The sequence below is a fragment of the Alosa sapidissima genome, chromosome 3 (assembly GCF_018492685.1).
Source record: "Alosa sapidissima isolate fAloSap1 chromosome 3, fAloSap1.pri, whole genome shotgun sequence".
NCBI lineage: Eukaryota > Metazoa > Chordata > Actinopteri > Clupeiformes > Clupeidae > Alosa > Alosa sapidissima.
The window spans coordinates 28,326,623-28,342,527 of NC_055959.1; the positions used below are offsets into that span (position 1 = coordinate 28,326,623).

Genomic DNA, 15,905 nt, shown 5'->3' on the forward strand with positions numbered 1-15,905 from the left:
TTCTTCTCTGGGTCCATCTCACCACTCCCACCCACCCACCACCCACAGGGCCTCACCACCTGGGAAGGCATTTATTTCTGTACATCAATCATGAAGAAAGTCTCGTGGAGGCACAGATTACTGGATGTGCACTTCAGTTCATGCTCAGGTGCTGGGACTGGGACAGAGCTGTGTTGAAATAGCCCTGAGGGGACTGGACAACACCACTGTTATAATTGGGAAATGGGGACTGTGTGTGTGTGTGTGTGTGTGTGTCTTAGCTGTAATCTCCCTGGGTTTGGTGTGAATGAGGGCCATGGTTGATCTGAAACCATCTGTAATTAGGCCATCTGATCTTTACGAGCCAAAACACCTGAGAAGCAAAGAGAGAATTACAGTCTGCTTCCACTAGCCCGTGATTAATAAATCACACACTATCTATTACACAAACACACACTCACACACACTGACACAACTGAACACAGGTAAATACACAGAAACTTACACCTACATGTGTAAAAAATATACACACACACACATATCCAGTTCACACAGGGTCAGATAAAACAGCCCACAGACATCAGTGTGACAGGAGGGCACTGCAGCTTGTGTTGTGTGTGTTTGCATGTGTCAGTGCAGAGCAATTAGGGGCCACCCTGTGGAACAGCAGACCTCAGCTAAAGTTTCCTCTTCTTTCTTTCTTCCTTTTTTCCACTTGTTGTTTCCTTTCTTCCTCTCTGACCTCCTCCTCCTCCTCCTCTCTGACCTCCTCCTCCTCCTCCTCCTCCTCCTCTCTGACCTCCTCCTCCTCCTCTCTCCTCCTCCTCCTCCTCTCTGAACTGCTCCTCCTCCTCCTCCTCCTCCTCTCTGACCTCCTCCTCCTCCTCCTCTCTGACCTCCTCCTCCTCTCTGACCTCCTCCTCCTCCTCCTCCTCTCTGACCTGCTCCTCCTCTCTGACCTGCTCCTCCTCCTCCTCCTCCTCCTCCTCTCTGACCTCCTCCTCCTCCTCCTCTCTGACCTGCTCCTCCTCCTCCTCCTCCTGCTCCTCCTCCTCTCTGACCTCCTCCTCCTCCTCCTCCTCCTCCTCCTCCACTCACCCTTTCCTACAGGTGACTGCAAGTGTCCCGACGCCTGGCTGGGCTGCATTATGGAGGATACTGGGTAAGTGTACTCCGCACATGTTGAGTCTAAAAAGTATCGGAAGTGTATCTATACAATAGCATCAGTCCCTTTGGATAAAAAAAACGTTTTTATTCTCGTGGCTAAATCACTTATTGCACAATGTATATAGACCCTTTCAACAAGGTAAACAAAAACAATGCTTGAACGTTCTATTTGGGCCCCAATCTACTTCCTCTGCATTAAGATAACATATGGAATGTTAAAAAGGAAGTCTTGTGGGGCCAACTATGATGCTGATAATGGAACTCTCTTGAAAGGGTCTATATAATCATTCTCCAAGTGCAGCAGTTTCCTTTAATTGGTCAAGGTGAAGTGCTGTACTGCCCAACATTCAGGAAGTGCTGAGTTAAACCATATATTGTATGGTCAGGTCAGCACTGGCAAGGACAGCACTAAATCACACTCAGTAAAAACCCACTGGGCAGAAATGCTCGGGCGGAGGCACGGAGTGGTGGCCACGGCCGATTGGCCACACAATGATGAAGCCGACGTTTTATGAACCAACGTAAAAAATAACCTGCGGTCCCTAAGATTTATGTCCTGAGAGGTGGTGGGGGGGGGGGCAGTGTTGTAAAGTGACGAAAATCAATGGAAAGAGATTGAGGTGAAAGGGGAGAGGACAGGAAAAGATTGGTATAAGTATTTGAAAAGTGAGAAAGAGAGATGACTTGTTTAAGAGAAGCTTGGCAGGACTGGAACTCGGACCGCCGTGGACTGGACCTTGAGTCATAATGAAAGCCTTGAAAGTGCTTGTTTAGAGAGTCCTACTGGCTGTGGGCAGTTTGTCCATTAAGGTAATTAGACGTTATTAATTGACGACGGTGACTGGCCTGCAGAGCACCGATACTACACACTCATCCCTCTGCTTAAGAATGTCCTCAGATCTCCCAGAGATTAGAGCTGGGCTACACACACACACACACACACACACACACACACACACACACACACACACACACACACACACACACACACACATATATGTTTCTTTCTGCATGATGATCTTTAAATTGCCTCAAGTTCCCATACTTCATGCCCACAGTTTGACATGATTTGATATGATCTGATTGGATTGGTTTGATATGATATCATTTGACACTTGGCCCCTTTGATCACATGATATCAAGATCTGGAATTCAAACCAAGTGCTCAGTCTTCTTTCATTCTTTCTTTCATCCTTTCTTTCTTCTTTCCTTTCTCTTTCTTTCTTTCTTTCTTTCTTTCTTTCTTTCTTTCTTTCTTCCTTTCTTTCTTTCTTACTCCATCTCCTGACAGATATTACCTCCCACGGAAGTTCTCTCGCTGCAGCTTGGATGAGTACATGCAGTTTCTGATCCAGGGGGGAGGGAGCTGCCTCTTCAACAAGCCCAGCAAGGTCAGTGTGGAGTGGGGGAGGCGGAGAGGGGAGCCCCTGGGAAGTCTGTATGTCTGGATGTGCAGGGAATCTACCGTGTGCCGTAAACCACTGGAGAAATTATGTTACAGCGCTGACCTAATTAATTTTTCATATGCCCCATAAAAATATGTCTTACCATGTGCAACGATGCTGACGCTATACTGCTGTGTGCTGCTGTTCTCAGCCTTTGTCATGTGTATGTGGCCCTTTATGAGTTCTCTCCTCCCTCCCTCTCTCCTCTCTCCCTCCCTCTCTCCTCTCTCCTCCCTCCCTCTCTCCTCTCTCCCTCTCTTTCTTTCTCCACCTCAATAGTGTGTGACTAGATTTACAGTAAACAATGACATGAATGGATTTATAGACAGGGAAATAACAGCTATTTTTTATTCTCTTTGCCATCCTTCTCTGTGTCCATACACCACTGACGGGCTCTTGCCACACACACTTTCTCTCTCTCTATCTCTCTTTCTCTCTCTCTCTCTTCTCTCTCTCTCTATCTTTTTCTTGCTCACTCCCTTGTTCTCTGTCTCTCCCCCATCAGCTCCTGGACCCTCCCGAGTGTGGCAATGGGTTTGTGGAGCCAGGAGAAGAATGTGACTGCGGCTCCCAAGTGGTGAGGCCCTCTGACTGCACTCACACTGCCCCCTGCTGGTGGCCACTGCATAGCACATGCAGCAGCTATTACACTGTATATGTGCTCACATGCTACTTCAGCCAAGCACAGATTAGTATATTTGTAGCGTTATGGTGTAATTTGTATATTGAGTCTGTATGTATTTTCTCGTGTGTGTGTGTGTGTGTGTGTGTGTGTGTGTGTGTGTGTGTGTGTGTTTATGCTATAGGAGTGTGCCCGCAGTGGAGGGGCCTGCTGTAAGAAGTGCACCCTGACCCATGATGCCATGTGTAGTAATGGCCTGTGCTGCAGAGAGTGCAGGGTAATAACTCCGCTCACACCTCCTCACCTCCACTGCCCAGTACCCACATCTCATAATGGGCCACATAACCTATGGCTCTTCTAAAAAGAAACGTTGGAGTGTTCCAACCTGGGCCCTGTTTTTATACCCTACAGATCTAAAATGTCCCCACAGAAATCCACCTGTGCCAGGGTAACTCAATAACTGGAATAATAAAGAAACTGTAGAAAATGACTGAGTCCACAGGGCCTGTTTCAGCTTCACTCTCTGTACAGACTTTGAGTCATTTTCTACAATTATTGAGATAAACAATCTTTCCACCTACTGCCCAGGAATCCCTCATCAGCTGTTGTATTTTGAATTCTGCTCAGTTATAAATTAACTGAAGTACTAGTATGTGCTCTCAGCCACTTGTGTTAACTGTATAATAAAATATGTAAATTGTGACCAAGAAATAGCTGAAACAGTGCTTAACACCCCGTCACACAGAGAGCACCCATGAATAAATATGCACTAATGATCCACGCCGTGCGCTTCTGCCGCTGTCCATTGTCCTGCCGGCCGCCCCCCTCGTGTCCCTGCGGCTTAGAAGGGCGAGCGTGAGGAGTCCAAGGTCACACAGCATCCCAGGGAGACGACACACACGCTGATAACTGGACGCTCGCCGCGCTGGCCGAGAGCCCTTAAAGTGCAGTGCTGGCTCAGGGCCCGGAGTTGGACGAGACTGAGAGCGTTGACATTAGCACTGCGTCTCCTCTCCAGGGGCCCTGTCGCCTTCAACGCCATGAGGACGGCACACACCAAACTAATGTCCTGCTGTGTCCAGATGATAGATAGATAGATAGATAGCTAATATAGATAGATAGATAGATAGATACATACTTTATTGATCCCCAAGGGGAAATTCAAGGTCTCAGTAGCCTACAGACATCACACACAACATGCACTTACAGCAGAAAGGGTAAATATAAGTATATACATATAACAAAACTCCACTGTACAATAGAGACAGTGAAAGATAAGAAAAACTCCTCAAAGTGCGTAATCCAAAAAAGTAGCGAAGTAAAAAGTACACAAAAGACGGTAAAAAAACACAGAGACACGGAGCTACCTCGACATGCTGCCACTCGTCGGCGCCGGAAAATGATGATGTGACTATGGTAAAAGAGGACAGTCCTAAATACTGCACCTATACTGAGCTTTCTTAAATGAAGAAGCTGAATGTTCTAGAGTTACAGATCCATCCCAGGCAGGCAGGGATGTTGGATGTCTTATAATGCTGGGCTGCTACCACTTATGTGCACCTCCACTAAATCCCTTCCATTAGGGGTTGAACATGAGGCTAGGGAAGCATCGGTCAAAAATAGAGCCTCTTAGTGGCTGTGTTCACATCTCTCTCTCTCTCTCTCTCTCTCTCTCTCTCTCTCTCTCTCTCTCTCTCTCTCTCTCTCTCTCTCTCTCTGCATCTGGTGTGTGTGTGTGTGTCAGTATGAGCTGAGGGGTGCAGTGTGCAGGGAGGCGGTGAATGATTGCGACATCCCGGAGACGTGCACAGGGGACTCCAGTCAGGTACGCAACCCAGACCAGTGACTGTAAAGCACATGGACAGTAGTGACCGCTCAGACACACGTGAAACCACCAGTAGGAACTAAAGAATGGTGATTTGATCAAGTATGATCTAAAGAATGGTGATTTGACCAGTAGGAACTAAAGAATGGTGATTTGACCAGTAGGAACTAAAGAATGGTGATTTGACCAGTAAGAACTAAAGAATGGTGATTTGATCAAGTATGATCGGTTGTGAGCAGACCTGGACAATTTGATGTTGACTACACATGCTCTGGCCCCAAAGCACTCACTGTGCAGACTTAATTAAGCCAATGTGGCCGACCATTTAGTCAGAGCATAAGTGCATTATGCCATGCTGTCCATGTCTCACTGATCCAGACACTCTGTTGCATTGTGGGTGTTGTAGTATGCTGGTTAATGACAGTTAGAGTTGTGCACTTCTTAAGGACCGCTTCTTCTTACAGTGTCCACACAACGTGCACAAGTTGGATGGATACATGTGTGAAAGCAACCAGGTGACACATACCTTCCATACATCTATCATTAATATTATACAGATTATTAACATCACCAAACCCTGAATCCTAACTGCATTATCTGAATGTTGATAATAAAAGATCTACTGTTTCAGTTTGAAGGGTACAGTTTCTATCCTGTGTCTATAGGGACGGTGCTATAATGGCCGCTGTCGGACATTAGATGGACAGTGCAGAGGCCTGTGGGGTTTCAGTGAGTATTGGGTTTTACGACTCGGTGTGTGTGTGTGTGTGTGTGTGTGAGAGAGAGAGATAGGAAATAGGGAGGATGGGTTTACATAGGCAGCTCTGTGGTTTTCGTGACGGATCAAGTTGGAGTGGGCTTAAGGGCTCTGTCAGAGCAACCATATTGGTGGAAGTGCTGTATCAGATGCTGAGGTGTGTGTGTGCGTGTGCATGTCTGCACATGTGTATTATGTGGCGTGTTTGATTTCACCAGACGCTGCAGACCGGTTCTGCTATGAGAAGCTGAATGCGGAGGGTACAGAGAAGGGCAACTGTGGGCGCAGCCCTGGAGGACAGGGATGGACGCAGTGCAACAAACCGTACGCCTTCAACCCAACCACACACACACACACACACACACACACACACACACACACACACACACACACACACACACACACACATTTCCATCTATTCTATTTCTCTCTCATTTACTACTCAGTGTCCTCAGTCTACATTCTCTCTCCCTCTCTCTCTTTTTCTCTTTCTCTCTCTATCTCTTTCTCTCACAGGGATGTGTTGTGTGGCTTCCTGTTCTGCTCCAATATGACAGAGAAGCCCAAGTTTGGAGACCTGCAGGGCGAGGTCACCAGCCTGACCATCTACCACCAGAGCAAGTACCTTGACTGCCGGTAAGAGGACATGCACCTGTGCTTTGATCTGTGTGTTGTGTTTTGGTTTGTGTGTGTTTTTCATTATGTAATGTGTGTGTGGATGTGTATTTCAGTCCAACATATACTGCCTACTCTCTGTTTTAAGACCTTTATACAATGGGTACATATTTTTTTGTGAAATTGTTGTACAATTTAAAGGAATCATATGTAAGATTGTGGCCAAAACTGGTACTGCAACCACTGGTACTGGTACTGTATCCCCTCCCCCCTGACTCGAGGTTGCCAACCGGATGCCAAAACACTACTGACTTTGTGATTAGTAGATAGGTAGAGGGTGGCGCATCAGGCCAAAACACAACATGGCATGACAAAACACAACATCAACATCAGTTGAGGGCTGCAACTTCACTTTTTAAATGACAATATCCTGGCCGTACTACTGTTGTCAGTGATATAAGTATTTGAGATGAATGAATTCTTAGTGTCTAGTGACATATCAGGGCCATTTTATGATTAATTGAAATACATTTCTTACATACGGTTTCTTTAACATATATAGAACCTCAAGTTGTGTGAACCACATTTGCACACCAACTCTGAAATTGTTGCTGTGTGTGTGTGTGTGTGTGTGTGTGTGTGTGTGTGTGTGTGTGTCCAGTGGAGGGCATGCAGTACTGGAGGACGGTTCAGACCTGGGCTATGTGGAGGATGGGACGCCCTGCGGGCCCAACATGATGTGCCTGGAGCGTCGCTGCCTCCCACTGACCGCATTCAACCTCAGCACCTGCTCTGGATCCAACTACGGACGCATCTGCTCCGACCATGGGGTGAGACACACACACACACACACACACACACACACACACACACACAAACACTACTTATAAACACACACACACTACTACAACTGAAGCACTGCTCTTTCTCTCTCTCTCTCTCTCTCTCCCCCCCCTCTCCCTCTGTAGACCTGTAGTAATGAAGTGAAGTGCATCTGTGATAGAGACTACACAGGGAAGGACTGCAGTGTCTTTGACCCCATCCCAGACCCTACCAATCCACCCGGTCCAGATAAGAAAGGTTGGGTCCTCAGCCCTAACTCCTCACCCTCCTCTGTTCTCTCATCCTCTCTTCATCCCTCTCTCATATCGAGAGCCATCTGTTTTCCTCATGTCCTCTATTCTCACTTTGTTCCTACAACATTGTTTTTTTTTTATCTGGTTGCTCTTATCATGATGTTCTAGAGTAGAATTTAAAGTGACGTTCTTTTGCCTGATACAGAGGCCTCGGGGGGAGTATTACATGTGTGAAAGAATAGTAGCTTTTATGGGATGACAATGTATTGTATAGAAATGTGCATGAAAATAAAACATTGTAGTTACAATGTAGTTTGTAATAAAACAAATGTAGTTGTGGATATGTCTGTGGGCAACGTATTATTTGATTTGATGTGATTGTGTGTGTGTGTGTGTGTGTGAGCATGTCCTTGTTTATGATGACTCTTGCTCATATCATCAAAGTGTGTTCCTTGCTCTCTACAGTCTGGCTCTTATAGCCTATCCCTGAGCAGTCCACAGGGCGAGGGATGAAAGAGAGAAGTAATGACACACACTCTCTTTTTCATGGTTGTCCCTCCCTCTTTTTTCCCTGGCTCTCCCATGTCGCCTCCTGGGCACTGCTATCTCACATTCTTCACCTTGCTCTCTCTCTCTCTCTCTCTCTCTCTCTCTCTCTCTCTCTCTCTCTCTCTCTCTCTCTCTCCATCTCGCTCTGCAGGTTTTGCCTCTGTCTCTCTGACTTTCTCTCTCTTTCTCTCTCCCTCTCTGTCTCTGTCCCTCTCTCTCTCTGCAGTAGTGTTGGTATTTCTGGTGATGGTGCTGTCGGTGATTGGTGTAGTGTTGATGCCGTGTTCTGATGTGTGTTTTGGTGTTGTTGTTTTGTTTTGTCCTCCTCCCCCCTCCCTTCTTCCTCCCTCGCTCCCTCCCTCCCTCCCTCCCTCCCTCCCTTCACAGGTCCCAGTGGTACCAATATAATCATAGGCTCCATCGCAGGGGCTATTCTCCTGGCAGCTATAGTCCTGGGAGGGACAGGCTGGGGATTTAAGTAAGACCTCTGTTCTGGCATGCCTTTTACCTCCTACCTGTGTGCTTCTATGATACCACAACGGGACCCCCCCCCCATCCCCCACCCCACCCCCATTCTCCGATTCTGCCCCACGCAGCACACACGTAAAAACCCCTGACACCTGAGCTGCAGCTACGGCTCAGGAGGTGGAGAGTAATTCTGGTTACTCACACACACGCTGCTTTTCCACAGGTCTGTCCAGTCGTGCCGATCCTTAACTGTGAGCAACTGTGGTCAGTGCTGTAATGTGGACACAGTTTCAGACAGGTTACAGTGGATAGAGACGGGGGAGACAGGGGATCGTTTCTTGAGGCTGAATGTGTTTCATATAGCCAGTTTAACGACAAAATAATGTCATTTCTTTGAAATATATGAAAAAATATATAATGTCCGCAACACTGCTTTTGACTTCCATATATTTAATGCACAACAGGCAACGTTTCGACCCTGCTGGGTCTTCTTCAGGCAAATTTTAAAATTTTGAAATATGCCTTCATTCCCATGTACTCTGATGAGGACAGTAGACAGCAGAAAGGATCATACTCAGTCTGTTTACCAACAAGAGACAGACTTCACACAGTTGGGGAAGGAGCACTATGGCCCATGACGTTGCGTGTGGAAAAGCAGCAGTGTATGACATGTTCTCAGAGACTGGCAAAAGCAGGCAGACTCCACACTGTTTTGCTCAGCTCAAACATGCAAATGCAGTAAACTGGACAGTTGAGTGTCCCCAGTGGGGTGGACAACATGGTGGAGAAAGCCCCCTGAGGACATTCAAGCCTCCCCCCTCCCATAGCGTTTGACCTCTGCTCACCTGAGAGGTGCATGCTCACTGGAGGTTCTGTCTCAGCCTCTGGGGTAGAACTCTGGCTCATGCTCTGAACCCACACAACACAAGCATGTGAACCTTAACAGTTACAGACTGCAGAACCTTACATAGTTACCTTACTTTGCCAACCACTACCGACTTGAACTTCACCATTTTTCCCAGCCAGAGTTTTCATAATACAGTGTTTTTTATGGTTCTGTTTACTACTGCACCCTTTGCAAAAAAATCATTTTTTCAAAATCTGCCATTCTTCCCTTTTGTCCCACATTAGATGACCTAACTGCTGCACCCTAGCTCTGCATGTTTGGTGGTGTGCTCTTTGAATAAATAATGCATTTGTGCAGTTGCTGCTTTTTACCTATATTTAGTAGGACAACAAACAGTACTTGGTATTTCTAACTTTCCTCCATAAGCAAAGAAAATCCTATTTATTGTAACTGGGCAAATGCCATATCGAACATATAGACAGATATTTGATCTTTACTGAATGTGCAAGTAACTCACATTCATTTATGTTCTGTATCTGGAATAAAAGCTTCATTTCAATCTTGAGGCAGTTTCCTACTGAAGGCATGTTTTTTGAAGGACACCGTTAGTCTGAGCTGGAGTTTCCCTGGCCAGTGATGTGCATGTGTGCATGATATCAAGGAAAGATCACAAGCCTGAATGATTGAAGCCAGACACCACAAAAAAATACACCAGAGACCTAATGGCAAACCTCTGCCTTATATTCATACCAGTCATGCAAACAGCTTGAAGATCCTCTACCAGTCCTTAACTGCTTTAGCTGCCCCCTCTCCTCAATCCCTGTTGGGTGTGACTGGGTCAGGGGCTTATGTGCATCTCTTATTGGCTCTCACCTGTGAGTTGTGTGATGGACCTCAGGCAGTGGAAGCACATGGAGAGCTTCTGTAACCCGACACCGCCATCAGAAACGCAGCTGCCCTCATTGCTTTTAGTGGTTAAAATATCCATTTCACCCCCGCCGTGAATGGATGAGGCCTCCTCACCATGGATGTCTGAATCATTCATCCTGCTGATGATCCTTTAAGAGGGATCGGAACAGTGGACACTGGATTGTTCCAGTAGACTGTGCTCTAACCCAGAGCCGTGCTGTTTTGAGACATGTCCATGCTGTCTGTGCCGCTGAGTGTGGTGAACACGGCCTGTTATCTGAACGTTCCAGTCTGGTTTGGAATGTGCAGCATTCACGCTTGTGAGCATGTTCAGAGGTGTATTCCATTTTGCTTAGTTTAGTTTTTATTTGCTTGTGTTTTTCCATCGTCTCCATTTGCCATAGCACCAGTGAACTGTCAGTCACTGCACTGCAATTCATGCAGCCAAACTGCAGGGCTTCTTGATGATGTCAATCTCATAATCATATTATTTTGGTCAATATTGTGACCACAATTACCCAATGATTTTGGAAACAACGTCCATTTTCTGAACCTTAAAACCTTTCAAAGGTGGATTTAATACAATTCTGAATATAAATCAACTGAAAAACAAATAAAGCAACACATGTAAAATAAGAGTATCTATACAACAGTTGCCACTGTAAAGGAAAGAGATGTGTTAGATTTAGAACTCTAGACAAAACAAGAACATCATTTTGAAGAGCAAAATGGAATGTGGCAAAATAATCATATAATGACCATGTTGTTTACAGACCTGTCAGTTGACACTGAAATGTGCTTAATTGCACAGCCCTAACCCAGGCAGCCCTGCTTTTAGACTGCACACTAGTGACTCCATGTGTCCCACACACCCCACGGGTCCACCCTACCACTGATCCCACTTACCAATCAGCATACACAGTACATGCAGCTCCAGAGCAGTCATCTCATCTCGCTAGTACCGGCACTTTCCAGCTACGTATTATGGAAGATAAGTGGTAGACAGACAGCCCTGTAATGTACAGTGGGACAAATATAGCATTTTATGATGTTTAAAGAGTCATGTAAGAATGTAATACTACAGGTGTTACAGGTGTTTAATACTACAGGTGTTCCCATAAAGTTTTATCATATTTCCAGTTCAACGCTGGTAAAGTAACTATTGTCCAAGATTATGTGTCACATCGAAACCTCCTCCAAGGTCAAGACTATAAGCCCCATTTCTGTAAGCAGAACTTTGTTCACTTTGCAAATAATTGAAATCGGACAATTCTTGACTGTTTGTTCTAAGCAAACAAACTCACCGACAGTTTTTCACTGGCATGGCATATTGAGATTAGATGGAAAATAAGGAACATGATGGGTAGTAGACATCAGAATTTGTAAAATATCAGTTGTGTTCTAGTTTATACTGATGTTAATCTACACCATTATCCCATTCTATCCAACAAAAGTACAATAGATCTGCAAATACAGAACACAGATGAAATAGTCATTCATACACAAATTAATTTGATCTGCCTTTACCAATGACATTGTTGTATCTTCTCTCCTCCACCCCTTTCTTTACCGGATGGATAAAGGAATATCCGAAGAGGAAGGTATGACTCTACTGCTTCACAGGCTATTGAGCAGCTCTTTGCCCCGACCCCTAATGCCAGGAAGCAATAGATGGGTCCTAGTAACACAGAGCTCATACCTCCACTAGCATCAGTAGCAGTGCCCGGCATCACCCAGAGCCCATCTCCTGGTTCAATTCATCATCCAATACAGACACTTATTGACAAACCTCATTGTACTCCAGAAAACAACAGAAGAAAAGAACTGCCTTAAATCGTTAGAATAGTTTATTTAAAACATGTCTTTCTGCAACAGTTTTTGCTTCATGGCCTGTAGTCACAAAATACTGATTCCATCTGCCACTTGAGACGAGTTGATGGTTGGGACAAGTGTAGTATTAGATGATAGACTCTTACTCTCTGGTCCTCAGCCATGAAATGTGGCAGTAGAATACATGAGGCCAGTCTCCCTGTGTCCTCTCTTCTTCCTCCAGCTTCACTGTTTCCACTTGTTCTTTTCTACTGGTACATTTCCTTCTGCCTCTCTTACACTCTCTTTCTTTCCCACAGATCTGGAGGAGCCTAAGACCCCTCTCTTCCTCTCTGTACTCTCTGTTCACCATCCACTGGCCGCCTGTCTGTCTGTCTGTCTGTCTGCTGTGTCTTCCTCATAACCACGTCCTTTCCACCTCGAAGAAGAACAAGTCTTCCATCCCTGGCCTTCCCCTTTAAGAACACTAGACTCTTCTGCTTCCCCTCTTTCGTCCTCTGATTGGTCCTGGTTTCCTGTCCGTCTGTCTCTATTGGCTTCTCTTATGGGGAAGTGGAGCAGTTCCTCCCATAATCTTCCAACCAATCACGTCTCTTCAGGTGGCCGTCCGTCACTGGATTGACAACATGATAGTCATTCCCAGAAAGAGAAGAGGTGGTCCTTTAAGACAGCTATTTGCAGACAGCTGTGAGTGTGTGTGTGTGTGTGTATGCGTGTGTGTGTGTGTGTGTGTGTGTGTGTGTGTATTCCTCACTGTGTGTATTTCTGTATCTTCCAAGCCTGAATTTCCAGTAAGGAAAGCATTAATGATGAACCATATGGATATCACCTTTGGAAAAGTCTTTCCAAATGACATTCGGCCTTTGGTCTCTGGCTCCTATGATGAGAACTGGCTTGACCCTGACCAGAGGAGCCGCCATGGGACCAGGTCTTGACACTGATCATGAAGACATGCATGATTGAATGCACTTTTTGTGTGTTTTCAGTTGGAACAGTAGAGGTCCTCCTCTCCATGTTTGGGAGAGCCATTTTGTGTCTGACATGAGGATGTAATGCATGCATTTTGGCAACCAATTAGAAGAAAAGAGAATCACCATAACAACATGGTTGTTTTGGTCGAAGAAAAACAAAAACCTCTCTTCCCAAAGAAACAAACTTAACCATTAGCAGGATTGTGTGCAAAAGGAAGTTTTTTGGAGACACTCCAAAATATATTACATATCTGCCTGGTGTAGTTCAAAATCTGTGTGTGTGTGTTGGTGGGTGTATTTGTATGAGTGTGTGTGTGTGTGAGAGAGATCATGTGCAATCAGGTTAGCAAGATGAAGGACACTGTCCTGAATTATTTTGGTTTTAGGATAATTTTGTCACTCCTGCCAGTTTTGGTGACAACCTTATTGAAGGGCAGGGACCACGTCAGTATGCTGAGAACCGTAGAGAAGATACATTCCACATTTACTATAGACTCTTCGGTAGTGAGAAAACATACGCCTTCCACTGTATGTTCCAAAAAATTAAACATTTTAAAGGGGCCTCAATGCCTTAGATAAAATGTCACAAGTGTTTATGTGTGTGTGGGAGAGCAAATGTGTGTGTGGGGGTATGTGTGCATGTTTGTGTGGAAAGGTTGACACACCGGTTGATTATGTATAGATGTTCATTTAATTAATATGTTGTGCTGTAGATCTGTAAGTTTTAGACTTTTAGCAAGAGGGCGTTGTAGCTCAAACTGGACATCCTTGAGGCCACTGTGCTACGACTGGCTAGTTCCACTAGGGGGAGCTACTGAGTTTGTGAGTGGTAATGGGTCAATGCCTCCACCATGGCATTGGTGAAAGGTGTCACCTGCACCAAGTGACCTGGTGTCAACTGCACCATGCCTTGGAAACTGTTCCATGAACAGTCAATGCTTTCAATATGGCCGCCGCAACCAATCAGTGCTGTCAGCAGAGTCCTACAGTTCAGCAGTTCATGATGTGGAAGATGCTGGCGCCATTGACCAGTCACAGAGGTCATTCTGGGGGCAGTGACCAGTCATGGAGCAGACTCTGGCTTAAAAAATTAGCAGTTTTGAGCTACAACTACTTCTGCTTTTAGCAGCACACAAAGAAGAGAAAACATGTTTCCTGTGATGCAAACAACATACATCGAGCACTACGTGTGTTCACTCATATGCACTTGTAGAGAACTACATTTGCAAGATATATGTGAGATACATGTGAATATCTGTTGATAATCTATGGATTTTAAAATGTTATATTGGTGCAATTTATTTCATAAGATGTATTAATCATTTGCCTCATGAATCATATCTATCTATCTACCTATCTATATCTATCTATCTATCTCTATATCTCTATCTATCCCCTTCATCCTCATTCTATTCATCCTTATACTATCCCTTCCTGCTTTCCCTAAACATCAATCTAACCATCTTCTCTTCATATTATATTACCACCAATATCAGCTCATTCATCCTCCCTACTCTCTCCTCATTGGTCCATTGCTCTCCTGTATATGTGTTGATAAACCTGTAGCCATGAGTTTCCCATTAAGCCCCTGGCTATAGACTTCGTTTTAGACTTTCACTGTAAATGAGATTAGATGGTCCAATGTGGTTTTAAAAAAACAAACAAAACAAAAAAACAGGAAAAGTGTGGATTCCCACGACGTCCAGTACTTTAGCACTTAATGGTGTTTTTTTTTAATGAGAAAAATGGAACCTACTGTCCCCTGCATGGTGCAGACACCTAACACACTGCCTACACAGCACAACAAACAGCTGCGTCCAATTTTCTAACACTGTAGTCGTGGAGCAGATTGGGGTGAGGGGGAGGGGCCTGTGGTGCAGCACTGTTAAGTGATGTGTGCAGGTCTGGTTTTGCCGCGTCTGAGGTGTTACACTCTCAGCAGCCTACATGTGTCCAGCTGAATGAGCTGACTCCTGTGTGTGTGTGTGTGTGTGTGTGTGTGTGTGTGAAAGAGAGATTGTGTGTGGGAGTTGGCTGTTTGGGCTGTCAGCAGGAGTGTGGCTGAGTAATGAGAGCTAGGAGGGAGGGAGAGTGGTGAAGTGGTGATTTGATTCTGGAGAAGTTTTTTTTGCACTAAGGCCGATGCACTACTGTCAATTGAGCGTGTTCTTACCCTGGGGGTTCCACTGAGAAAAAAAAACAAAGATTTGAAGACAAAACCCCCCACTAAGGCATCTGTCGGATATCGGATTTTTAAAATGACCTTTTTAAACTTTGCAGCCATGACAGGTGAATGAATGGACTTGATTATATATGTAAAATGGAAACCAATGAAAGAAAAAATAAAGATTTAGACATGAAATACACATACCCTTGTCATGCGTCTGTATTTCTATCTGCATGAGTATTGATATATGGTTTACTATCCGTTAACAAGATTCTGGCTACTTTTGATTAGACTTCCAATCCCCAATACATCCTTGCTGATTTTGCTCTATCCTAAAGTAGGCTACTTAGAGAGATGCCTTCACTGCACTCCCATCTTGTGGATGAGTCGGCCTAAGCCAACCAACCTAAGCCACACGGAGGCACGCTGGAGTTCACCTCAGCCAGCTACCAACTCCAGATTCATCGGGTGTTGGTCTGAACCACCAGCTCCTCAAACTCTAGTCCTATATACAGTTTCAAAGTGCCTCCTACACTCTAAATGTAAATGAATTAGGCTTCTAATGCAAACAGGTCAGGCAACCTTTGGTTGTTCTACATACCTGTGATGTGAGTCACAGGGTCAGCAGGAGAGCAAATCTCTCCCCCTTGCCTGGGATGGTCCTCAAAGGCCTATACT

The 15,905-nt window shown here is 45.1% G+C and overlaps 1 protein-coding gene across 3 annotated transcripts in view; it reads left to right on the forward strand.

The window, feature by feature from the left end:
* LOC121705414 (disintegrin and metalloproteinase domain-containing protein 11-like) overlaps positions 1 to 15,426 on the forward strand; it is a 35,886-nt gene extending 20,460 nt beyond the window's left edge. For 2 of the 3 annotated variants that reach the window (XM_042086376.1, XM_042086378.1), the window contains 11 exons: positions 1,090 to 1,141; positions 2,438 to 2,537; positions 3,097 to 3,168; positions 3,398 to 3,490; positions 4,958 to 5,038; positions 5,503 to 5,553; positions 5,704 to 5,767; positions 6,014 to 6,119; positions 6,312 to 6,431; positions 7,072 to 7,240; positions 7,379 to 7,827. In XM_042086376.1, the coding sequence (XP_041942310.1) occupies positions 1,090 to 1,141; positions 2,438 to 2,537; positions 3,097 to 3,168; positions 3,398 to 3,490; positions 4,958 to 5,038; positions 5,503 to 5,553; positions 5,704 to 5,767; positions 6,014 to 6,119; positions 6,312 to 6,431; positions 7,072 to 7,240; positions 7,379 to 7,654 (1,184 nt within the window). In that variant the 3' untranslated portion in view covers positions 7,655 to 7,827. Of the gene's footprint in view, positions 1 to 1,089; positions 1,142 to 2,437; positions 2,538 to 3,096; positions 3,169 to 3,397; positions 3,491 to 4,957; positions 5,039 to 5,502; positions 5,554 to 5,703; positions 5,768 to 6,013; positions 6,120 to 6,311; positions 6,432 to 7,071; positions 7,241 to 7,378; positions 7,828 to 8,422; positions 8,514 to 11,842; positions 11,861 to 12,388 lie in introns of those variants that run through there. The other variant, XM_042086377.1, reaches the window with a different exon arrangement.
* Positions 15,427 to 15,905: the final 479 nt, after the last annotated feature.